This window comes from Mercenaria mercenaria, chromosome 12, assembly GCF_021730395.1.
Source record: "Mercenaria mercenaria strain notata chromosome 12, MADL_Memer_1, whole genome shotgun sequence".
NCBI lineage: Eukaryota > Metazoa > Mollusca > Bivalvia > Venerida > Veneridae > Mercenaria > Mercenaria mercenaria.
Window position 1 is genome coordinate 7,072,180 of NC_069372.1, and position 27,643 is coordinate 7,099,822.

Below are 27,643 nucleotides of genomic sequence, written 5' to 3' on the forward strand. Positions count from 1 at the left end.
GTCATATGCTGTTACAATTTACCCCCTATGGGTAGAAAGTGTTGTATAGCCAATGGAACGTATAGATATTTATTTCTTTTTTATCAGAATTTTGAGAAGTATTTATAAATTAGTAACCTAACAGCTCGCAAACTAATTATGAACAGAATCATCAAAATGGGCGAGTTGACCCTGTGTTACGAGTGACGAGCTTAGCTTTTATATGACGTCACATCATTATGACATCATACTTTATGTCATACATTTATGACGTCACCGCTGAATCATAATTAAGCTAATTGAATTCGCTCGTAGAGATCAGAACGTGTTTTACGGGCCTACACATAAGTCAGTACGACTTTTTATTATATTTATGTTTTTGAAATGCTGTTTTCAACCGTTTGGCCCTGAAATAATTCGTATGTAATGGAACTGAAGTAGAATCTCTTATGTTACAATCATAGGGGGGTGAAATGTAACAGCCAACCATGTTTTATCGTAGATTCATGTATAGGCGATTTCGCTATATGTTTATATAGCAATTGCTGCGGATCGTGTTAGAATTATTGATAATGATGATTTTGTATCATGCTTTTTGTAACAATAGTGTGTACATGTATGTATATGGAAGACTGACTTGTTCAAATTCTGTTATTTGAAAAAATATACAACTTCAATATGAAATATGAAAATACTACGATGCATCAGATCTGATAAATTACAGTAAGGAACAGAAACAAACGCAAAGATATTTAGGTATTATGTAGGACTTCTCTGGAAAACGGCAACAAATCTAGCCATTTGCTTCCCAATGAATAATTGTTCAGCTAATCGTGCATTTATTTAATATACGTCAGATTTGCTTGCAGAGTCTGCTCGCTCTATAAATGTGGGACAAACAATGTAAATGAAGACATGATATAATACACTTTACTTTTAAGTTTACATTTTTTAAAGATAAGTTTAAGATAGGAAGGCATCACTATAAGTTACATTTACGTATTTCAGACTTATTTTTTTTATATTTTATATGGACAGAGTACTGCAGAAGTAATTGATGTTTAAAGCGTGATGGGGTTAATTATTCATTTCAAACGAAGAGAAGTTTATAGTTCTTTTTATCTGTGTTATAATTATATTTCTTGTTATCAAATACTGCACATTTTATATACTGCTTAATTCTTTTAGTGCGTCTTGGGTGAATGCAGTTACAGACGCATGAGGGTAACACCAAAACATTACTAATTCATTCGCATGACGTTCGGTACAGGACTAAATCAAGAAAGTTAATGCTAAATGTGTGCGTTATGAGGCAGTTTTTTCGAATTCACCAGTAAAATACTTAATCGTAATTATTGCAAATAAACCTTTTTCCGCAGCGGCGTCTCAACTTTAATGACTTTACACTCGGCACCAAAACTTTTGAAAATAAATTTTGAATCTAAACACTGATCACCGGATAGGACATGAATTCATTATGACAACGAATGTTGAACTTCACAATGAATGTTAACTTGTTCATGATACAATGCTGAAAAGCGCATACGGATACAAAATCTTATATCTAGAGGTTCAGCAAAGTATGGACGTCTCGGCGAAACAAGTCGAATTGCTTAACTCAATAAATAAATAGATAAATAAATATTGGAACTATGCTTAAGTACCTATATCAAATTTATCTTAGCTAGGTAAGCAAACCAGCCTATACTTCCTTATATTTATTACTTCACTATCTGTATTTATTTCTTATTTCAAAGACAGACATAGCACTAATTCGGATTAATTGAATGACCCTCTTGTGCCCCGCCCTAAAATCGCGGCGTTGTCTAAACTTGGTAGCACTTGCTAGTAAAATTGAAAAAAAAAATACGATTTTACCTAAATTGCGACAAACGTCATGTACCTTGTGACTGTGTCATCGAATATATACCTCTTTGCGGTATAATGTCTTTTTCCTGAACAACATCCATTGTTTATCTGTTTTCTTAGGGAAAAAGAACACAGCCAGTATAAAGGTCGTTGCCTGAAGACGCCGGGCGCATTTTTATGAACTCTGGTGAGACCTTCAGCTTTTCCCGGAATTGCTGAATAAGAAAGTACACAGACAAAACTTGTTAAACAAAAGTCATATTTGTATTGGTCTACGTTCAGGGTTCACGCGCCTGGTTCAGCGTATGTAAAAGTGCGCGCGTAGACTTCTTTTTTGCTAAGTGGGAGTAAGATTTTAGCTCTTTCTTAGATCTAAAACTATCTGGATTGAGCACGACATGTGAGTTTTCTATCTATGAAAACTATTTGCGTGTGGTCATTACCAACTTTTAGTAACATCTCGAAACCGATAAAGCGGGACAGATCTACCTATCATAAAAATCAATAAAACCAATAATCCGATATCATCGCTATCGGACGGATTCGTTGATTTCCGTTCTAATTGTTGTTGTTGTAGTAACACGGGGGAAAATCGATAATTAACATCTTTGGTCATTATCTGATGTATTTACAGGCTGGCGGTTTGCTAAACGATGTACTTGAATTGAATGAAGTTTTGGTAATTATTAAAGTGAAAAATCAGATCAGATTCTGGGATATCCTTGCTAGAATTTAAGCAATTATAATATTTTTTGTTTCAAAATGAAGTTGATTAAGCTTTGTATTATAAATACGGAAGTCGAAAAATTATATAATACTTTATAAATTGTCAAATAAAAGTAATATTTAAGAATATGAATATGTTATCTAAAATATTTAGAAATCGTTACATTTTATACATCGAACACATAGATTTACTTTCTTTTTAATACATGAAACATCATGCTAACGTATATCTATGTACAGAAAAGAAATATTTACGCACACTGTCTGTAAATAAAATAAGTATTCAAGAATATGAATATGTTATCTAAACATCGTATATACTTCCTCTATACAAAGAAGTATAAAATACAATTTATTTTTATAGCTCTTTGCTCTATACGCGCTTTCTTTCACATATTATGAACATTAGAATATGAGCTTTTGATTCTAAAATATTTTCAAAATTCTAAACCACTAACGTTTTTCGATTTTCATCGCAAAAGGTAGTAAAAGCAGCAAATGCTCATGTATTTCTATAACATAAAGTTTGTCAGTAATTAAGTTTTGAAGCCTTCATAAGAAATATAGCATTTTTTTTTCAAGACATCTAAAAAGTATTTTATTGTCGAACGATCTGGAGGCCGGTCGCTTTAAAGAAAAAGAAATATAGAAATAAGACTAAATACTTAACCCTTACCATGCTGAACACGATTGGTTCTTCCTTTGAAATCAGTGTAGATCATGATCAGCATGCACATCCGTGCAGACTGATCATGATCTGCACTGTCTGCCATTCAGCCAGTAACTTTTTGGTATGCACCCTTTTCATAATTAATAGTAATGTCCAAACTGAACGATAGACAAGTTCATTATTGTAATTTAGCATGGTAAGAATTTAGTTTCTTATTTCGTGCCTAAATAGAAATATCATATTTGCGTGACATGAATAAGTACTGCTGAAAAATACTACTACCATAGTATACTTTAACTATAAATATATTGTTACAGAAAAAAAAACAACAACATTTAATAACAATAACTTCATCAGTATCTCAATTTTAGAATAGCAGACTTAACTAAGTAATAACTTAAGATTCTTCGTGAAATTTGGGCCAGGTTCTTTACTCAGTAAATATTTACGGAACAACCCTATTAACGATGTGAATTTTAAATTTGTACTGATTCTTCCTACTGTCATACGATTTATGAAATAAGGGTAAAAATCGTAAAAACAAATTTCATGAAAGAAAGGGAAAAGACTATATAAAGACAGAAGAAAGTGAAAAACATATATTACAACACAAAAACCATAAAACAATAAAAATACCTCTCACTTATAGTAAGTGGGGTAACATATCTTTTATGACCCGCCTTGAAACAACACTGACCGGATATTGTTTTCTCCTAAGCAATATTGTAATACACAATAAAAGTCAAAGGGTAATTTTAAGATATTTGTTACAATTAAATCAAATAATAGCCTGATATCGCAATTTTTTAAAACGAATGATTAAAGAATGTACCAAAAACATGCATTAATTTAAGAATACAGAATAATATATACAAAGAATTCGGAAAGAAGCAGAATTATCAGTTCATCAAGGCTATCTTTCAAATTAAAGTTTGGTCATATTATGAATAATAGAAAATGATTTTTTTTTTGTTTAAAAATTATTAAAATATCCCATATGAAGAAAAAAAGATGACCGCGTCGGAGATCGAACCCGGACCGCCACGGCAATAAAAAAGTCTCCAGATCGTTCGGCAAAAAATAATATAGGTATCTGGAAATTAATAAATTAATCATCGTTATATTTCTTAAGAATGCTTTGAAACTCAAGTACTGACAGACTATATTTTACGGAAACACATGAGAATTAGTTGCTTTAAGTATATTTTGCGATCAAAATTAAAAGCATTTGTATATTTATAATTGCGAATTAAAGACTAAATCCTCTATAGTGTTATTTTAAACGACAGCAGATCTAGGTTTCGGCGTTTCTGAGTTCAACAATTAATTTGTTTTAAATTCTCTAATTACAATTTTTTTTTTTGTCAATGTGAAGTTGCCTACAATTTATAGGCTTTGAGCTATAACAATTTGTACCGCCAAAGTCAGACTAGCAGACGACAATATTTTCCGTAACAGCTTCCGAGTACATACGGATAACGGCGGAAAATGCCGGAATTTTTTAAGAAATGTTCACTGTACACACTAAAATGCAAAAAGGACCAAACAAACCATTATAAAATTTAAAACAAATTACACATAACGAAAATTTAATAATTTTTCTACATTTTTAGGGGTATCGAATTTTTGATTTTTTGCGGAAAATATCTCATTTTATCTGTTATATTTGAAAAAGTCAGTTTTTTTATCCGTTTCCTACAGAGTCTATATGAACTGAGGTGGGTCTATTTAAAGTCAAAAAGGACCAACCAAATATTAAAATATTTTTTAAAAAAAACATTCATAATATCCGGAATAAATTAAACTTTAATTTGTGGGGTATCGAATTTTTGATTTCCAAATAGAACTTTTTCTATTGAAGTTTAAGTATTTTTTTCCTTCTTTGTTTATATAGGCAAATTTATCGATTTTCCAATAGATCGATGTTACTAAAAGTTGGGTAATGAGAAAACACAAATCCCACAGGGGTTCGTAACGGAACAAGGGTATATGGAGATGTTTCGGACCTCGTCCCATTGTTCATAAGGCCCAATTTGATGTCTAAAAGAGTCAGTATATGCCCCAAGTGTCAGATATTTCTGTCGCTCTTTTGAGTTTAAAGTTTACCTACGTCATAACCGAACTCTTGGTGTTTTACATCGTTTCAGTATGTACAACAGTGCTTACGTCACCTAATGTAAATATTGTTGTCCTATTTCTATAGATCAAACTTACAAACGTTTGTGTTTTGAATAAATGCATGAATAATTAAATGGTGATTTATTGGAAGCAAATCACTGGATTTATTTCCTTTTCTTAGTCAAGTCTTACATAATATCTTAATATCGTTGTGATGTTTTCAATTTCTGTCATTTGCTTATCAGATCTTGTGTACCAATAACTCTATTTCTAGTTTAGCAATGTTTGAGTGTAAAGTTATTATTTCTTTATACAATAATACCTAACATAATACTAGTATTAACCAAAACAATGTTTTGTATAACTAAGCAATCTGTGTCCGAGAATGTCTGCAGATCTTATGTAAACGGCACAGAAAATGGAAAAATAGGAGATATCAGAAATTTTATGAGTTTTCATATGTCATAGTGACATTTTTAAAGGTATCTTACAAAGCAATCAGTATATAAACATATTAACATATAATAACATTTATCTAGGTACTTCGTATAAGAAAACGGATTAATAAATTTGTAATTTGAAATAATGTGTGTGTTTGTGGTGTAGGTTTCGTTTTGGGGAGGCTGCGATTTTGGTACGTGGCATTCCCTGTTTGATATTTGTCTTTGTTTTCAACATTTTAAAATTTTAACAGATCTGCTTCCACTTTCAGTTTGGGGAAAGTAAAACTGTCTTTCAACAGTTTTGTACATATATTTAGATGAGAATATCTGTTTTCTTTGCAATAAAAGAAAAAATGTTGAAACAATATGTAAGAGTTTAAAAACTTGCAAATGAAATATTATTCATTTTTAAATGGATCTTTTTTCGTAACTGTCGTTGATTTCAAAATTGCTTAAAATGTAAAACGTAAAGACATGTATCAGAATATTTTTGAGCAGCGCAAACAATCTTCTCCTTCCAAAGCTTGCATTTGACATTAGGTACCTCAAAACACACAGATTTCATAGGATGCAAAATTTAATCGCATTTGAAAGAAAGCATATAACTGATGTGTCATTTAAGCAGTGAGAAAAATAGGACAATATTATATGTTTTCAGGAGGCCCAATATTGTTTTACGTCAAGAGATGTAAATGAGACATATAGGTATTTTGTTGACATAGAGCAAACTGTTTGGGTTAGTAAACAAGGAAAACAAGAAATATCTTTAAAAATAATGGTCGGCGAATTGTAATAAGGAAAGAAGCTTTCATCTAACATTTTTCAAATTGCAAAACTAAACACCGCACTTTAACAATTTAAATGGTTCTCTTTTAATTTTTCGCAAAGGTTTCGTAGGGTTGCAATTTTGTTTCGTTTATCCTTAGACGAATAATTACAGCAGTAGTTTGATGAAGATTCATGAAGCGGTTCATGAGAAGAGGTCATTAAACGTGTTTATATTTTTAGCTAAATTGGTCCCTATCCCCATTTGTAACAAAATAGCAAGAGACCTTACGATATTGTTACACATCAAGTTTGATAAAAATCCATTACATTTTAGTGGTTAATGCGAAGAAAGGCATATCTACTTTTAGCTATAGTGGTCCCTAATAGGGCCCAAGTTCCTATATAAATAAATTTTGAAGAGGACCTTATAATGATGCTCCAGACCAAGTATGACAAAGATCCACCAAGCTGTTCATGGGCATTTCTAGTTTTAGCTCTAGCAACCCCTAAAAGAGGTCAAATGTCCCAGCTGAACAAAGTTGGCTGCGGGCCTAATAAAGATGCTACAAATCAAGTTTGATTAGAATACATGAGAAAAAAATCAATTGAAGGATTTTTTTTATTTATTATTTTTATTTATTTCTAAAATAGGCCAACTGATCCCGCTTTAACAAATAGCATATTCGCTATTCATGAATCTCTGGACAATGACGTCACACCTATAAAAAAGTGAAGGTCAAGCAAAACATACAATTGTAGTTATTTCAATATTTCTGTTTCATAAGCAAAGTTTGACCGTAGTCATATCACAGAGATAAACTGTATGCAGCGTACCTTCATTTCAGGGTAATGAGATTCAGTCATTATATAGCATATATATAATAAAACAGATTTCAACTGAGTTCAATATTTGCAAACCATACTAAAGAAAAATATTCATATATAATAAATCAGTTAAATAATTTATAACAAATATATCAAAGCAAACAAGTACTCATTTTAATATGCAATTTGAAAAAGTCACAAAAGCAAGAAACATTTTCATATACAGACGACAATTGTAACAAGGAAAATCTTTTAAAAAGCACTTCTCTACATAAAAGACTCTTATCACACCCTTATTCATGTGATACGCAGACCGTATTCAGCTCTTTCTTTAATTTGATATATGTTGGTATTTGAACAGGTTTTTATCATATTTATTAATTTTACTTATCATTTTGAGATATATCAATATTCTTGCTAAATATACTAAGCCAAAGTTAGCTTTAAAACTGTGAACAGCGTCGTTTAGGATAAACGCTTTGTCTACATTTCACTCAGCGTAGCACAATCAACAGTGTGAAAGAAATTGACACTCTCGTCCAATCAGGCAGAGTGTTGCATAAATCTTCCATTTCGATAAATTATCTATAATGCGTTATCAAGTAGTTTGATTTGCAAACTGATGTCACGTTGCATAGGTAACGAAAACGAATTTAGACGGCGTCGCCGAAAAATAATGATTAAGTGTAAGAGTTTTTCACGAAATGTACATAAATACAAATTTCCCCTATAAACGGACTGCATGCAAATGTACAAAACAATAAAGATTATAGCAGACACATTGTGAGCATTGTACACAGCAAATATAGTAGGAACCACACATCGCAAAGTTGACCAATCAAAACTTGAAACTGTAGTGGAAAGATATAGCAGACAGGTTTTACTACAATTAATCCAATTGATGCCCACAAAACATTTATTTGATCAATGTCTGTAAATCCGTAAGGGTAATGCTCTCTAATATATTCAACCTTGATGTTTCTTGTCTCAGATCGGAAAGCTTCTGTCTGTTATAGTAACCCCAGAAAGATAAATGTTTTAAGGGCTGTCTAGTTATAAATTATGTCATTTTGCATGATTTGGCCAGAAAAAAAGAAAAACCTGTTACAATGTAGAATCTTCCTAAGCAATCATTTTATGTTTTAGCATAAAAAAAAAGATTTAACAGAGCCAGTCTCCTTTGCATGCATTTGGAAAATTTCTGAGTGAAGTACTTTGTTGAAGACGATAAAGGAAGACAAACTCATTTGATTTTCAAATTTACAAATTCTTTAGCATAACACGTGGCGGCTGTAAAATCTCTTCTCGTATTTTCACACATTGTTGTTGTATTTTCTGGTCCTTTTGGATTATGGAGTCCCTTTCTTTTTATTATGCTAGAGTTCCACTTAAGCTGATGCTAGGGGGCGTAGGGAGTCTTGCACATTTCATTACCTCTCATGAACAGACGCAGCCAAACAGAGTATATTATTTTCATTAGCTACGGTATATGCTTCCAAAAGATCTTCTTCTAGATTTTGATATTTATTATAAGATTATATGTGTGCGTTATAAATATATGTTATGTAAGAATTGTTTTAAACCAACTTACTTTAAAAAAAAACAATTTTCGACACGATTTCTGAACTGTGAGTGTATTTTTTACCACCGGCACACAAAATTTTGAAAAGAACTTATCGCCAGATATTTCATCTAATACATGATGTCGCAAAGAAAATGATTACACTCACACTTATACATGTTGTGTTCAGTAATGAGAGTGTTATCGCCGATTTTCGAATAAAGCTGCTATCTGAATCGACCATGATGCAACGTTGAAAAGGTGTGCAAATACAAAAAAAAAATGATAACAAGGGGTTCACTAAGGTACGAATGTCTTGGCTAAGAATTTCTTAATTTAATGAATAAATTATGCGTGATTACTCTTGTATAAGTGAAGGTGATCTTAAGCTCGCAAACCGGCTTGTACTTATTTCAATATTATGCTATCTTTCTGATCCTCCGGATATTATCGAAAGCAAGATGATGGGGAACATGTCGTCGGGCAGGGTAACCTAGAAATATACGGTTTACAATATTACTACTATAATAAATTTAAAAGAAAAATACTTTTGTAAACATACAACACAACCAAGTAAAGCATTACAATCTATGCTTCCACATAAACGTCTTATTGCATTTTATTAAGAGAAACGCTTATATGATAACACATTGACTGAATAATAGCAATATATTAATGGCTTTTTTTACCATTCAAGTTTGATATGTTTTACGATCTTGTGGTTTGAAGTGAGCTTCAAATCTCACGTCAAAAGTTTTTGACATTATTTCCGTATTAAGTGCATGTCAATTTGATCTAGAGAGAAGGATTTTGTGTTTGCATTTGCATTGTTGTCCCATATCTGAAGATCAAACTTCCTAGTGATTCGTATTGTGAATAAATGCATGAATAATTGTATGATTATTCTTTAGAAACAGGATTTGTTTCCTTTTCTTAGTAAGTCATACATAACATTTAAATATCTTTAAGATCTTTTTTCAAATTCTGTAATTTAGTTATTATAAGAATTAATCTCGACTCAACCAATGCTTGAGTGTAAAATCATTGTTTTCTTTATGCAGTAAAATCTGCATAGCGCTTGTATTGAGAAAAATAAATGTTCTGTGTAATTACGAAAGTTGTATTCGAAAGTGTCCAGACGTTATGTAATCGATAAAAATGAGAGAAAATATCTGTATCTTATAATTTAACTAATCGTTTGTTATGATAGTATATAGTGACATTGTTTTAAAAATACCTTACTCGTAGAGGGGTCTCTGTGACTGTGGTTAAGCTCGCCGACTTTGAATCACTTGCCCCTCATCGCTTTGGGCTCGAAATCTCGCTTCGGGCGTAGTATATTTTCACTTTAGAAAGCCATCCAGACGGCTTGCGAAAGGCCAGTGGTTATACCATAGTGCCCGCTAGCGCTAGAAATAATGCTTAGGGTTGGCGCCTTGGGTCTTCCTTTACAACCAAAACTTAAAACCTACAGCTGTGTCTATGCGACGTTAAATCCATCCAAACAAGAACAAGAACTTATAGGAAAGGTTTCCTAGAGATGTTACTGTATTTTGAAACACATGTTATGCCTGTTATAACGCATATTTTGACTGCTCATTGATTATTTTGAAGAAAACATAAAACTTTTTCTCTTTTTACAGATTTTATTACGTATACTTAACCAAAGAGCTAACCCGCCATTTGCTATTTTGCAATTAAAAAAAAAACAAAACTGGAAGTAAATTTCTTTAATTAAGAGGACAGTTAGAACCATCTATAAATATTAACATGTCAAAATATCAGTAGTATTAAATTACAAAATAATACAATTTATTCATTTTACTACCAAAGCTGGTTTTAAAAAGTCACAAAAATACACATGAAATATGCGTTTTGAAAAAATGAATATATACAATTTATAGAAATAAAAAAGTGTAGATTTTTATTTTTTATTAGGAAAGTTTTAAATTTCACACATATAACCAGGGCATGACAGCCATCATTCTGTTTGTGTTGTCATTTTCTTCCTGCATAACGTGTTTCGCAAACTTGTAAATTCTAGATGTTTTAATGTATTTTTGTCACTTTTCAAAGATGGGTTTAAGTCGTGCACTGAGCGAATTTATATTATAGCATAATTTGATTGTCAACAACATATATTTCTAAGCGTAGAATAAATTTGAAAATTGTACGTTCTGTAATTTTTTAATTACTGGCAAAATTGCTAATGGCGGGTTAGCTGTTTTATTCAGTATAGTTTTATAACTTATCTGTTTGACATATTTATCTAGATACTTCGGAAAGCAAAAAAAAAAATTAACATCTCTCATTTGAAATATGCAATCTTTAGAAATGTACATGTTTTTTAATACTTTCGCCTATGTATTAAACATACGATCTGAGTACGGACTAACAGATTCATATTAATCTGATGCCAATTAACAGTGTTATAAGAAGTTCCTTATTTCATTGTTTCATTTCAGTACAAATGTGTCTGTATTTGTGAAACAGTAAGAAACATAAATCTAGAATAGGTAATTTTCTTTTGCTTCAGACAAAGGTTATGTTGAATAGATTCAATTTATATGTATTTGAGTTTGAGAAGTTCGTCAGGTTCGTCTAGAGATAAACAGTTTATTAGTGTGTGAAGCAGTAGCTGTAGATTCAAAGAGGACATAGTAATCAGTCTGGATGATACATTACAAACGACGAAGAAGAATTACGCATGTTTGAATTGTCTACGTCAGTATCACGTGATTATGCCTAAGAACACAGGGAAGAAGTAATTTGCCAAAGTTGAAATCTAGCTCTACAAGTCAACTCTATTCCAATAAAAAATTTTTATACATAGTGTTCTTTTGAAAATGATATCGGTCGTAATGCATTTTGTCGGAGACAATATCGATCATTTCTTTGATCATGCGTAAAGTGATAATAAAATCTGTTTTAAAACTTAAGACATAATTTCCTTTAAATTATCTATAATTGTAACTTTCCTAGTAATTTGTGAATTCGAAACAAGGTACAACATGAAAATATCAACGGCAAATTGATATGTATTCAGCAAACACCACTAGAGATGTATACAAATGCCACACGTGCCCCTATTTACTGTCACTGTATGGCCATTCCGCCGTATATGCCCTTGTAAACGCTCACGGGGCATTACTTTAAACAAAAGTGGGATGGGGCGTTTGTTAACACGCTTCATATTTTAGTCAATATAAACTATAGATTCAACTTATAATATATGAATTTCAACTATCATAACACTATATAGTGCTGATCTCAACTTATGGCCGAAATTAACTTAGAAGTGGAAAACATGGGGAGTGCGTTAATTAAGGAAAATAAGGTATATTTCTATTTAGACAATGCAAGACTAAATAAACTTCCATTTATAATTTCATTTTAAACAACTCAAATCCGGAAAAGTAATGTCTAAAGGATAAAATCACCACTGATAAGAGGTGCTGAATACTGATAGTAAAGTTAAAAAAACCCTTACATTTGGGGTACCGACTGGGGGTTAGGGTACGATACCACCAGACATCATCAAGGAACAAAAATACAATGTATTAAAATTGTTAGGTGCACAGGGGTGGAGGAGGTGAAGATACCACGGGAAATTACTTGGTATCATGAAACGCAACAAACATGAAACTTAAACGAACGTTTACGGTCCTTTATTTGTGACTAAATCAATGCTTGCTGAGTAAAATTCCAAACAATACCCTAAATGCGCATCTTCAGATGCTGGATAACAATCCTTTAAAGACGCGCAACAAAATAACTGTATTCTTTTGTATTTCCATGATAATAATTATACATGGTTTGCATGAAAAAAAGGAGAAATTAGAAGTATCTAGTTACAAATTGACAGTGACATATATTAAACCAAGGCAATTAATGTATTAGTATGCATATACTTGAAGTAGTAATGTGAGTTTATACCACACTTTGTTTCTACAAAGCAATAAAGTTATTATTCTATGTTTTTAAAACTATAGTCAAAAGAGAATGACTGAATAAGTTTGCAGATGAATTTGTGAAAACATATTAATTCATAGAGGGCCTAAATTTTGTACCTGTCGTCTTATACCTGTCATCTGTATTATTTTAGTATTATCGGAATGATTTTCACGAAGTTCATCCGGGAGGAAAAAGTAGGTCGCTAGGTTATGGTGAGTCTTTAAGTAACGATGATTGATGACTACACTCCGGAAGAGGTATGTCCCAACGTAAGTCAAGTCCCAACGATATCGTGTTGCAAACTATCACCTACAGTTTTATCACGTGACCTCTCTCATCTGCTCATTTGCACAGAAAAGTGTACTGAGTTGTATGTTTTGTGAAGGATAAGTATATTTTACGTGAAAGAGAGATTTATAACGTAAATTGCAACAACTATATGAATTGTGAAGACAACATAGCGAAAACACTACCCAATATTACCTGCTAAAACGGAAATTGAAAGTAAAATTTCGCCAGCAATACTGATGTCATATTGATGCGCAATTAATACATTTTCAATTAGTTAAATGCTGTCACTTGTAAACGCTTTCCTAAATCTACCTTTTTATCTATAAAATATTGTCATATTCACTCGTTTAGCATATAAATGTACATATTTCATTTAGATCCACACTCTACACGAATGTTGGAACGTTTCATCAAAAACTAAAACAGTGTTACTGTTTCTCACTTACTGTGTTACTAAATATCAACGACGGAGATTTCATCTGAGAGAATGAACCTGTAAAAAGGAATTCCAGTGTATAAAGCGCGTTGATTTTTATATGATTTCTGTCTTTACATTTGCACTTAAATATATTTGAATAATTCAACGATTTGAACCAAAAAAACTTTACAAATTTGTGACAGATCTCACCGGCGGCAAGTCGGAGAATCCAATGCCTGTTGTTGAAAATGAAAATACGCTAGCTGACAAATTTGCTGACTTTTTCATGGAAAAGATTCAGAAAATACGGGACAGCTTAAAAGATTTTGAAAACTATAAACCATCAATGAGAAATGTGCCGGAATTTGGAAAATTTGATGAACTTAGTGAGGATGAAGTTAGAAAACTCATTAACCAGTTACAAACAAAGTCGTGTGAAATTGATGTTATTCCAACAAAAGTGTTGAAGTCATATTTAAACGAGCTCCTCCCAATTATAACTAGACTAGTGAATCTTTCATTGACTCAAGGAGTCTTCCCAGTGCAGTGGAAACAGGCAATAGTTAGACCTCTGTTAAAGAAAGCTGGTCTCGAACGTATATACTCAAACTATAGGCCAGTGAGCAATTTATCATTCTTGTCCAAATTGATAGAGAAAGCAGCACTGTATTTACTTAATAAACATGTAAATGAACATAATCTCCTTCCGAAAAATCAGTCCGCATGCAGGCAACATCATTCGTGCGAATCGGCTTTATTGAGACTTATCAATGACATCTTGGACGCTATGGAACATCAAGAAGTGACTGCATTGATAGCATTAGACCTTAGTGCAGCTTTTGATACGGTAGATCACGATATTCTTTTGGACGTTTTGAAATGTCAGTATGGTGTCTCTGGTGTTGCATTGGACTGGTTGAACTCATATCTGAGGCCACGGAGCTGCCGCGTGAGTGTGAATCAAACAGTGTCATCAGCACGTGAGCTTACGTGTAGTGTCCCCCAGGGAAGCTGTTTGGGGCCGTGGCTCTATCTCACGTACGCAGGAACGATTTTTGACATTGTTCCCCCGTCCATTTTCGTCTTTGGCTTTGCCGACGACCACACCGCAAGCACACGTTTTAAGCCCGAACCATCCATCGAGGCTAAATCCATTGGTGAACTAGAGGAGTTTGCTACAGATTCAAATGAGTGGATGAACAGTAACAAACTAAAAATGAATTCCTCAAAAACTGAACATATTGCCTTTGGAAGTGCCCCTCAGTTGAATAAGTTAAACATTCACGAGATAGATATTTGTGGTGATAAAATCAAGAGACAGAGTAACATCAGATATTTGGGGGCCTATTTGGACGAAACTTTAACTTTCAAAGAGCATATAAAAATAAAGTGTAGAACGGCAATGTTGAATTTTTTCCGAATCAAAAACATTCGCAAATATCTGACTCAGGATGCAACTGAAACCTTAGTGCTATCGCTGGTTATTTCGCATTTAGACTACTGTAATGTTATTTTATACGGTATTTCTGATTGTGACATCGCAAAACTGCAACGCATTCAAAATATGTGTGCGAAATTAGTTCTGAATCGTAGAAGAAGAGACAGTTCTAAGCAGGCACTCTACGATTTGCACTGGCTGCCGATCAAAGCCAGAATAAACTTTAAGATCTTGACGTACATGTTCAATTGCCATGTTGGAAATGCGCCTGCATATTTAATTGAACTCTTAACACCGAAAATCCCCCAGCGCTCCCTCAGATCCTCGGAGTCATCAGTTGACTGTTACATCGTCCCTTTCAACAAGCGAAAAACTTTTAGTGATAGAAGCTTTAGTACTATAGGGCCAAAGTTGTGGAACAATTTGCCGTTGAACATCAGACAAAGTTCTTCAATTGACTGCTTTAGGAAAAAGTTGAAAACGCATTTCTTCAGAGACTACTTTGCATTATTCTAGGTTTTGACTGAGTTTTAAACAGTGATGCTGGTGACAGTGATAGAAATTTAATGTTTGTCTGTGATAATTGTATGTTAGTAATATTTTAAAATATAGTATTATCATTGACTTTAAATTAATAATTGCTATTTTGATTCGTTTTAATTAATCTTATTTAAAATATTTTATATTTAATATTTTATTTCAACTTGTATTGTAAAACGCCATTGAATATGTTTTAAATGTAGAAATAGGCGTTTAAGCAAATAAACCAGTTTCAGTTTCAGTTTCAAAAGACCATTTCCAAAAGCGTGAAGTTTCCAAATGGTAATACTGTAATAATAATTTTGCAAACTTACATTTCTAATGAATTTCGACTAAATATGTAATCGTCGAAGCAAATCTTTGACAAACTTTGACAAAAATAATACAATACTTCTTATTCTCATATAATTCCTTCGGAAAAGTTACTTTATCAAGTTTTATTTATGATAGCATAATTCTTTCTTAGTTGAAAAAATTGATGTTTTATGTAGATGAAAAGAAACAAAAACTAATTAGTAGCTTTTAAAATGTTTTATATGTTTCAGCTGATCCAAGTTTTCTTGGTTGGCACTTCTGTGAAAGCATTATTCTATTCATGTTCATACGGTACGTAGATTGGGACAATTTTAAAGCCCCAATCACATTGTAAGGGCTATGTGTATCATGTACAGAAATGTCATCTATTACACTTTTAGTTTGTTTTGTGAATAAAAACACAACTTCAGTTTGGTCCCTATGAAAATGCTTCAATGCATTAGATCTTATAAATAACAGTTAGGAACAGAAACAAACGCAACGATATTCAGTTATTATGTCGGACTATGCTGGAAAACAGAAACAAATCCAGCCATTTGCTTCCCAATGAATTTGTTCAGTTAATCGTGCATTTATTCAAGAAACGACAGATTTCCTTGCAGAGTCTGCTTTTAAATTTTAAATTTTCATTTTAAAAGATAAGTTTAAAATAGGAAGTCCTCACTATAAGTTACGTTTATGTAATTCAAACTTAAAAAGCGCTTACATCACTGTATGTAAAGCTATGAAAGAATATTTTGTGTTTACATTTGCATTGTTGTGCTATTTCTATACATCAAACTTACAAACCTTTTGTGTTTTGAATCAATGCATGAATAATGAAATGGTAATTTATTGGAAGCAAATCACTGGATTTATTTCCTTTTCTTAGTTAAGTCCTTCAAAATATCTTAATGTCGTTGTGATGTTTTCAATTTCTGTCATTTGCTTATCAGATCTTGTGTATCAATAACTCTATTTCCAGTTTAGCAATGTTTGAGTGTAAAGTTATTATTTCTTTATACAATAATACCTCACATAATACAAGTATTAACAAAAACAATGTTTTGTATAATCACGCGATTTTTGTCTGAGAAAGTCTGCGAATGTTATGTAAACGACACAAAAATGAAAAATAGGTTGTTTTCTTTTCAAATGTCATAGTGACATTTTTAAAGGTATCTGACAAAGCAATACAGTAGATAAACAAACTAACATATAATAACATTTATCTAGGTACTTCGGATAAGAAAATGTATTAATATAATTTTGGAATTTGAAATGATGCTTCAACATTTTACAATTTTGACAGATCTGTCTCCACTTTCAGTTTGATAAATTCATTATTGGAAATATAAAGCTGTATTTCATCAGTTTTGTACACATGCGTTTATTGTAACAGTCGATATATTTAGATGAGAATATCTTTTTCCTTTGCAATAAAAGACAAAATGTTAAAAAAAAAAACATGTTAGAGTGTAAAAACTTGCAAATGAAATATTATTAATCCATCATGACATTTAAAATGGATCGGATCTTTTCTCTTAACATCGTTAAATTTAAAATTGGTTAAAATGTAAAAAAAAAATACAGATATGTATCAGAATATTTTTGAACAACGCAGACTCCCTTCTTCTTGCAAACCTTGCATTTGATATGACGCACCTAAACACCAACAAATTTCATAAAGGGCAAACAATCAATCGCATGTGAAAGAAAGCATATAACTGATGTGTCGTTTAAGTAGTGAGAAAGATAGGACTTCAGAAGGTCCAATATTGTTTTACGTCAAGAGATGTAAATAATAAAAGTGTATATTTTGTTAAAACAAATTCTCAAACTTGGAGAAAACTGTTTGGGTTAATAAACAAGGATAAAAAAAATGATAAGATTAAGTGTAAGAGTTTTCCACGAAATGTGCATAAATGCAAATTTCCCCTCTAAACAGACTGCATGCAAATGTACAAAGCAATAAAAGATTATAGCAGACACACTGTGAGCATTGTACACAGCAAATATAGTAGGAACCACACATCGCAAAGTTGACCAATCAAAAATGGAAACTGTAGTGGAAAGATATAGCAGACGGGCTTTACTACAATCAATCCATCTGATACCCACACAACGTTTATTTGATCAATGTCTTTACATCCAAAAGGGTTATGCTCTCTTAAATATTCATCCTAGATTTTTCCTGTCTCAAATCAAAAAGCTTCTGTCTGATATAGTAAACCCTGGAAGATAAATGTTTTAAAGGCTATCTAGTTATCATTTATGTCATTTTTCTTGCTTTTTACTGACAATTTTTTATTTTGTTGGATTTAACGTAGCACGGACACAATTTAGGTCATATTGCAACTTACCAGCTTTGATGGTGGAGAAAGACCCCTCCGTGCATTATTCCATCACGGGCGGGCACCTTGGTGGAACCACCGACGACCTTCCCACGCGAAGATTTTGTGAAAATATATACGTAAAGCAATCACTTAATGTTTAACAGAAAATTATGGTATGATTACAGAGCTATTCTATTTCGAATTTACTTTGTATGATTGTGTCATAATAAGTATGTACATGTATTTGGAAAATGTCTGTATCAGGTACTCTGTAGAACACCATCACAGAAGTTTAACCCATTTGATTTTCAAAAAATTATTATATGAGCCGCGCCATGAGAAAACCAACATAGTGGGTGTGCGACCAGCATGGATCCAGACCAGCCTGCGCATCCGCGCAGTCTGGTCAGGATCCATGCTGTTCGCTAATAGTTTCTCCAATTCCAATAGGCTTTAAAAGCGAACAGCATGGAGCCTGACCAGACTGCGCGGATGCGCAGGCTGGTCTGGATCCATGCTGGTCGCACACCCACTATGTTGGTTTTCTCATGGCACGGCTCATATCCTTTCTGTTCAGATCATTAATTGCATAACAAATAGAACACTGTTTTATCAATACTAGTATTTGGAAGGTATTACGACACATGACTACTATAAAGGCTATAGGAAAATCGCTTCAAATCATGGAATGTAACCGAGCAAGATAATAGCAGGCTCGGTTTGAATGAATCTATCCATTAGAGGTAATGAAATATACAATACCCTTTGCGCTCCTACTAACCAACGGCTCAAAGGGAAATTTTAGCCAGAGGTATTGAATGGACTGAATAACCCCAAAGGACGAGAAAACGAGAAATACAAGGACAACGCTTGAGTCCAAGTACGAGGACACATTTTACGTGTCACTTCAAGACTTTTCTATATATACGAAAATAATGATAATTCTATGCAACCAGTGAAAATTTATATACTGCAGAAACAATTATTAGTTTTAGGTATTTTATTTATTATAATGCATTTCAGCTAAAGCCGCAGCGGCGAGGGGGAGGAGGGTGTGGGGGAGAAGCATAAGGGGTCTTGTACATTTTATTACTTCTCACGAGCACACTCAATCAAACCGAGTCTCTGCTACTTTTTTATATTGTTACGTTTTAATCTTCGATTTTTTTTTCAACTTATAGGATAGGTTTTCTAGAGATATTACTGTGTTTTGAAACACATGTTTTGCCTGTTATAACGCATACTTTGACTGCTCATTGACTGTTTTGTAGAGAACATAAAACCTTTTTCTCTTTCAAAAATTTTTACGTATACTTAACCAAAGAGCCAACCCGCCATTTGCTATTTCGCAAATACATTTTGTAGTTTAAAAATTACTGGAAGTAAATTTCTTAAATTAAGAGGACAGTTGGAACCATCTATAAATATTAACATGTCTAATTTATTCATTTTACTACCAAAGCCCGTTTTTAAAAGTCACAAAAATACACATGAAGTATGCGTTTTAAAAAAAAATGAATATATACAATTTATAGGAATAAGAAAGTAGATTTTTATTTTTTACTAGGATCTTTTTTTAATTTCACACACATATTAAATGCTCTTTTACGATATGGCATGACAGCCATCATTCTGTTTGTGTTGTCATTTTCTTTCCGCATAACGTGTTTCGCAAACTTGTAAATTCTAGATATTTTAGTGTATTTTTGTGACTTTTCAAAGACGGATTTAAGTCGTAAACTGAGCGAATTTATATTATAGCGCAATCTGATTTTGTTGAAATTCCCAAACTTATCAACAACATATTGTTCTAAGCGTACACTAAATTTGAAAATTGTACGTTCTGTAATTTTTAAATTACTGGCAAAAGAACTTATGGCAGGGTTAGCTGTTTTGTTCAGTTTAGTTTTATATACTTATCTGTTTGACATATTTATCTAGATACTTCGGAAAGCAAAAAAAATTAACATCTCTCATTTAAAATAAGCAATCTTTAGAAATGTACATGTTTTGTAATACTTTCGCCTATGCATTAAACATACGGTCTGAGTACGGACTAACAGATTAATATAATGTGTCTGTATTTGTGAAACAGTAAGAAACATAAATCTAGAATAGGTAATTTTCTTTTGCAGACAAAGGTTATGTTGAATAGATTCAATTTATATGCATATGAGTTTGAGAAGTTCGCCAGGTTCGTCTAGAGATACATAGTATATTAGTGTGTGAATCGGTAGCTTTAGATTCAAAAAGGACATAGTAATCAGTCTGGCTGGTACATTACAAACGACGAAGAAGAAATACGCATGTTTGAATTGTCTACGTCAGTATCACGTAATTATGTATGAGAACACAGTAAGAAATAATTTGCCAAATGTACAGCTATAATGTAGCTCTATAAGTTAAGCTTATTCCAATTAATATAATTATAATTATGAATATTATTCTTTTGAAAATGATATCGGTCGTTATGCATCGCTCGAAGATTAAATCGTTCTTATCAAAGTAATACATGTATATCTGTTTTAGATCTTACGGCATAATTATCCACAATTGTTGTTGTTATATTTTCTGGTCCTTTGGGATCATGGAGTCCATTCAATTCATTCAGTGTAATAGAGTTCCGCTTAAGCCGGGGCTAGGGGGTGCGTGAGAGGTGTTGCATAATTCATTGCCTCTGATGAACAGACTCAGTCAAACCGAGTCTGCTATTATTCTGCTTGGTTGCATTCTTTGCTTCCAAAGAATCTATTTTCAGATTTTAAACATTCATTGAAACAAGGTATTATATGAAAATGTAAACTAATGAAAATTTATATGTATTTAGAAAACACCACTAGATATGTGTACATAGGACACAGGTACCCCGCTTACTGTCACAGTACGGTCATACCACCGTATATTCCCTTGAAAACACTCACGTGGCCATGCATTACTTTTTGCAAAAGAGGGACGATCATTAAGACGCTGAATATTCTTTTATATAATTTAAACATATACGAATGATTGAATTGTACCATTATAGCACCACTTTATAATGCTGATATCAGCTTATAGCCTTAATTAACTTAGTGGAAAATATAGGGAAGGACGTTAATTGGGGAATATACGGTTATTTCGTATTGAACAATGCAAGACTAGGTAAACTTTCATTTATAATGTCATTTATAAGAATTCAAAACTGGAAAAGTTATGTCTGGAGGATGTTATTACCATTTAGAAAAAGAGCTATGCCCTGAAAGTAAAAAAAAACGTTGAAGTGGGGCTGGAGTTGCCGTATTGGGGTGGGGGTAAGATAGCAAAAATTATCGTCAAGAAACAAAAGATAAATAAACTAAAACAATTATGTTGGAAGTGAGGGAGGTAAAGATACAAGCAATTATCATGAAACGCAATAAACATAAAGTTCAACGTGTCGGTTCTTTATTTGTGGCTAAGTCAAGGAACACAGTTCTGGTCTTGCTGAATAAAATTTCAAACAACAGTGCTCTAAATGCGCCACTTCAAGTGCTAAATAACAATCTTTTAAATAATGATAATTGGTGACTATTTTTTGAAGATATAAGCGACACAATTGTCGGACAAATGTAGATGTGTCGCAACGATAAGAACCCTTGGGAAAAATTTGATAAAGATAAATGCTCACGATAGTTTTGATCATATAAAGTAAACCGTATTTAATATAGGCTTGGAGGGAGTTGTGGATTCAGGCTGCTCGCATGAGCAGACTCGATCAAACCGATTGTGTCATTATTTTGCCTGCTGGTTGTGTTTTATTTTTTAAATTTATCCTGTTATACATTTTATATTTTCATTATTTTCGTTTTAAATTTAGGAATATTTCACGAATGTTTTGACAAACAAAATATTTGGCAACAATGGAATCCAATGTCTCCCAACAGACCAAGCGTATTGCGTCGTCATCAGAACGTAATTTCGATTTACATGTATATTAGATGGAAGACTGTCTAGTGGGTTCTTCTAGAAATAAATTCATTTCTTACGCCATCGATTTACAAAACCACGATACAAAGAATGACAAACGAATGCATAAAATAGAGGTTAGTATGCTATTTGTACAGAGTTTGGTTATTTAACCGTAATATAATGTGAATGTCGATTTTGAATATTTGATTAAGAAATATAAACATTAAATACTACTTCTTTTCAAAGAAAGATAATTTCTAGTTCGCTCGGTTAGGCAGGCTTTCCCACAGAAAGCTATTTGTAAATATTTAGCTTGATGATAACTACCGGGCATGTTTTAATATGAATGTATTATAAAAACAGCGTTTCGTGCTTTATTCTCTCTGAGGCTTTATTAAATCTGGGAGATACATTGTTACATAATTCGTGCATAATTCTGTTAAAGATGGCGATATTCTTATATAACTAAAATAAAAACTGTGCGATTAAGGATACCCCTTCGACTTTAATTCTTTTTTCAAGATCCTTTTACTTTTTTACAAAAAGTAGAATTTATAGTATATTGCGTTTGACTATATAAAATAAAGACAATTTTAAAACAAACTTGAAGCAGAGGGAATGTGTGATATATACAAACAGATAGAATTACCACACACATGACGACAGCACACATAAATAATGCAATTGCATGAATTATATAAAACCAATAAAGTAAAAAGAAGGTCAGTTGGAGGCATAGAACACAACCAAACAAAAACAAAAGACTCAGTTTCACCGAGTGTGTTCGATGACACAATAAAACATCTTTTATGGGCATGCTTCTGCGCTAGAGAACACATATTTGTCGGATTAATAAAATAAGTCAACCATTGATATCATCTGAAACAATTTAATGATTGTTCTACATTTTAACAGATCATGTTGTAAGCAATATGTACAATTTACACTGAAATTCAGATATAACAAATATTTTTTCTTGTAACGCTTTTCAGTGTGTATTTTTCTTTCTAAAACATATGTCATTCACAGAAAAGCTCAAGATAATCCATAGAAAATATACTGTAAAAGAATATGTAAGTACCTGCTCTCGTATCTTATTCAAAAGGTAATGGTACCATTGAGCGATTTAACAGTACTCGAAACTTCCGTTTCATGCATTTAACATTGTATTGAACTGAATAAACTGAATAACGGATAACATGGTACGACTTTTAAAACAAAGTAAATTCTTAGGTTTGATATCTTCTGTTCGATTTCTGTCTACACGCCTCTATGCAAAAACGCCAGTGTACTTGAGTAATGAGTAAAACAGAAGTAAGTTATCGAGAAAACTCGTACATGTATGACATAAATAGTCTCCTTTAATATCAATTAGTGTTTTATTAATATCAACTAAATCTGACTGATGATTGGTTATAAATACTCCAAAATATTCAAAAGGTTCTAGGATAAGATAAGAAAATAGTGAGCGGATATATGCTGCCTTTTACAGACATATTTCAGTTTACGCACATACAACTGTTTAAAAACTATTTGATCTTGAAACATGTCATTCCGACTATATTCAGATTAAAGAGATATTCTGGTAGAATATCGACTGGAAGTCAAAATAATGCAGCTTATTACAGAAAGTTATTTCTTCATTTTTATTGACAAGTTGAATTAAGACAGTTCTGAATGTTTGACTATCCGGAAGTGACGGCGTAACGGCATTTATCCGGAAAACCTAGAATAATGCCTGTTTAACACTTATATTATAGCAGAGCTACCGGCGACAGCGTCGCATTACGGTTAGACGTATGAAAAAGAAAACGAATAGAGAGATCTAACTGTGTATACTATCGAGTTGAAAATTCGTGGTACTTTTTGGAATCGGTGTTGTTCGGATTTTTTCCAGTACACTATGCACATAGTAATTAATCAGTAAAGACGTCAGTAGACGCTTGTTGTTTACGGTTGACAAAAGCGTCTCGCTTACTGCTTTGAATATTGAATAAAAATGTAAATGAGCGTTTGATAATAAGAAATTAGTGTTAAATACATTTTCTACGAAGAAAAAAGAAATAAAATACAATATTTTCATTTTGAAACGACTTTCGTCACGCTGCCATTACTGAACTTTATTATATATACTTAGGTTTGTCCAGATGACGTCATAACTCCACAGTGGTGTAGTGGTTAGCGAGTTTGCGTTGAAATCCGGAGGCCGTGAGTTTGAATCTCAACTGGACCAGATTTTTTTAATTCCTTTTTTATTTCAGTTTTTTTGTTTGTTTTTTTTTTGTATTATGAGTTTTGAAAATATTGTATAACTAGTCATTCATGTGAAATTTAACAAGTGTTTTGATGTCAGGTTCCAGTGTAGTGCCTGTGCAGTAGTCAGTAGACATAACTTTAAAAAAAAGCTTTAGGATCAAATTATACAGACATTGAACTGTGAAAAGCAAATAATGCTCTTCTCCCCGTTCACATTTTTCAAACGTTAGCTTTAATATCACTGACCAGAGTTTATCAAAAAAACTAAAACTCTTGGCGATGAATTATCAATAAACATCAAAAAGATTCTTACTACCATCCTTATTCTATAGTGCTAAAAGATTAACCATAAAAAAGCCATAGATTGTTAACTTAGAAGTTCAGTAAATAATCAGGGGTTTTCGAGAATTTCGTCAAACACTGTTTTTCTCTAGGTAAAATTCTGATCATTAACTTTTAAAAATTGCTAGTCTTTTTGGTTTAAAACAAGCTTTGTACAGTCATGTAATTGACAGTAATTTTCCCATACCAGGCGTCTATTATAGCAGTATTTTTGACTGAAAGTTGGACACATTTTTCCTTCCAAAAAGAACCAAAATTTGACAATAATGACATTTAAAAGAATTACAATAGTCATTTCCAGGATAACGTAAATTCTAATTTCTATTAACTTTGGAATTGGAACATTAACTTTTTACATTAAGTCCTCATTGCCAAACATTCACACGCAAAGAGACAGAATTCCTTTGGCTATTGGCCTAATGAGATTGTTAGGTTTGAAATTTTCAAGGTTCAAGCTTTTCAATTTGAAGGAGTTATCATTTGTGACTGGTTTCCAATATGATAATAATTTATGTAAAATTGTTGATGCAGTACAGAAATTATTCAAATACGTTTTTTTCTCTTTATCTTGGTGCAGATGTTAGTCTATATCGAACTTTCTTTTGATTATATATAGAATATCTTTCGAGTTTTCACATGTCAAGAATTAATCTTGATGCAGTCTAAAACATGCATTCAGAAATCATGAATTATCATTAATACTTATAATTTTAATAGATCTAATAGAACCTAAACTTCCTAAACGAATCCATAATTCCAGATAATTCCAGCACCACTCCTTTAATTTTTAAGGGGCACTGGTGATTTTTCAAGGGAGCTCTGTCTTTTAGGTAGCACCTAATTTCATATTATTTTATATTGATAAATGAGAGAACTAATCCAAAATAACTTAAAATTGACAGCAATCTAAGGCTCTGTTTAATGTTGAAAAAATGCGAAAAAGTAAGGACATAAGCCTTTAAATTTATTTGGCCATCTGACTGAAAATAGGAAAATCTACAATCATGAAAGTTTCATTAAAATCTTGTGGAGCTTATTCTTTACACATGTTTTCAAAACTGCGATTTTCTAAAAGAAGACCAGTGTGAAAATTTACCAGTGTACCATTATTTTCAAATCAGTTTATCAATTTTTCAGTGGTTGAACTTCCTTCAGATGCAATGACGTTTTGAGAACAATATTTGTTTAAAAAATAGAAAGTTTCTTTCTAGGGTGTTCATTACTTTCATGACTTTCTCGAATTGGCTACATATGCCAGGCTCGGGTTTTATCTTGAAAATGATTTAAAATTACATATTTCGCTTTTATGTACACTTTACTAAATAATATAATTTCACTTTTAACATAATATCTTTTTGTTTGACCATTTGTTACCTATTTTCGAGACTGTACATATTGTCAAGGCGTTTTAGCACCATTAACTTTGATACAGTCACTTCTTTCAGTTTCCACTTAATAACTAGAATAGTACACCTATATCTTCGATCTATCACATGGAAAGGTGACTGTAATACCTGCAATATGTTCTTTCCGGAACTGAATTAAATTCGACAAAAACTTTCTGAGTAATGTTGTGGGTATGACCTTGTCTGTCTATAAGAATGACAATGTACTGTCGTGTAGAGTCACTTATAGGAAAACACTGGTAACATTTTGTGGTAGCTTCTTTTCTAAACATATTGCACAAAGTATTTTACCTGATTTTTGTTTACTAACATTTTCATATGAAACGTTTTTTTTTTTTGGCGAAATCTTAACCCGGATATATTCTGAACTCTTATTGTACAAAATGTTGAAAAATGTTGAAATCAATTATTCGTTTTGACACCATTCAACACTTCAACATTGCTAGTCTCCTTTGAAAACTTCGAATTTTTATCATCAACGTTTGTGATATCTTTTTCTTCAATATTTTTTATATTGCCATTTTCAAAAATATGTTTTGTTCCGTAAGTATTGAAGCCGCCATTTGGGTAATCCGAAGTTTCATCAGGTATTCGCGTCTCATTTATGTTTGTGTTTTCTGTATCCTTGGTTACAGGTTTCTCTTCACTATGAGAAACATAATTTGTCATAGTTATGTGAACCTCTTTGTCTGTGGGATTAAAGGGAACTAACTCTGGTGAGTTCATGTGTATTACACCATTTCCATTTACCGTCCTGTAGTAATCAGGCATTTGCAAACTCGCTGCTGGCCGAAACATTTGTAGCAATTTCTGTAGTACAAGAAAAACAATTGTTTTATATGCGAAATATCATACAAAGTTGCCTTTTATCCGGAACTTCCTACCAATCTTTAACAAAATTCAGACAATTTTAGTTTTTTAAATTGGCAATACTACAGAGGTATACATAAATGCGAATATTAGTTTCTCCTGAGTAAATAACATTTGTGAAACGTACATACAGATACAGAACATGGTTTGACAGTTATGAATTTTTAATGCATAAATAATATTATAATGAAACTACAAGTCTCAGCTCTTAAGGTGTAACGATAAAAGTATATAATCATGTCGCTAGGGAAACATAGTGAGGAAATTATAAAGTTCCCAGGTGTAACGATGAAACTAAATAACATATAACCCGGAAAACATAGTAACTCACCTGTCTCAAGTCTCCAGTTGTAATGATGAAACTATGTAACATATAACCGTGAAAATACAGTAAGTAACTCACCTGTCTCAAGTCTCCAGTTGTAATGATGAAACTATGTAACATATAACCGTGAAAATACAGTAAGTAACTCACCTGTTTCAAGTCTCCATTTGTAATGACGAAACTACATAACATATAATTGGTCAACATAGTAACTCACCTGTCTCAAGTCTCCAGTTGTAACGATGAAACTATATAACATATAACCGGGAAACATAGTAACTCACCTG

At 32.3% G+C, this 27,643-nt stretch overlaps 1 protein-coding gene across 1 annotated transcript in view; it reads right to left on the minus strand.

The window, feature by feature from the left end:
- Positions 1–23,032: 23,032 nt before the first annotated feature.
- The window catches only part of LOC123533943 (sodium-dependent serotonin transporter-like), a 73,583-nt gene continuing 68,972 nt past the window's right edge, over positions 23,033–27,643 (minus strand). The window contains exon 14 of the mRNA XM_053519077.1: positions 23,033–26,971. Coding sequence (XP_053375052.1) covers positions 26,564–26,971 — 408 coding nt within the window. The 3' untranslated portion in view covers positions 23,033–26,563. The remainder of the gene's footprint in view (positions 26,972–27,643) is intronic.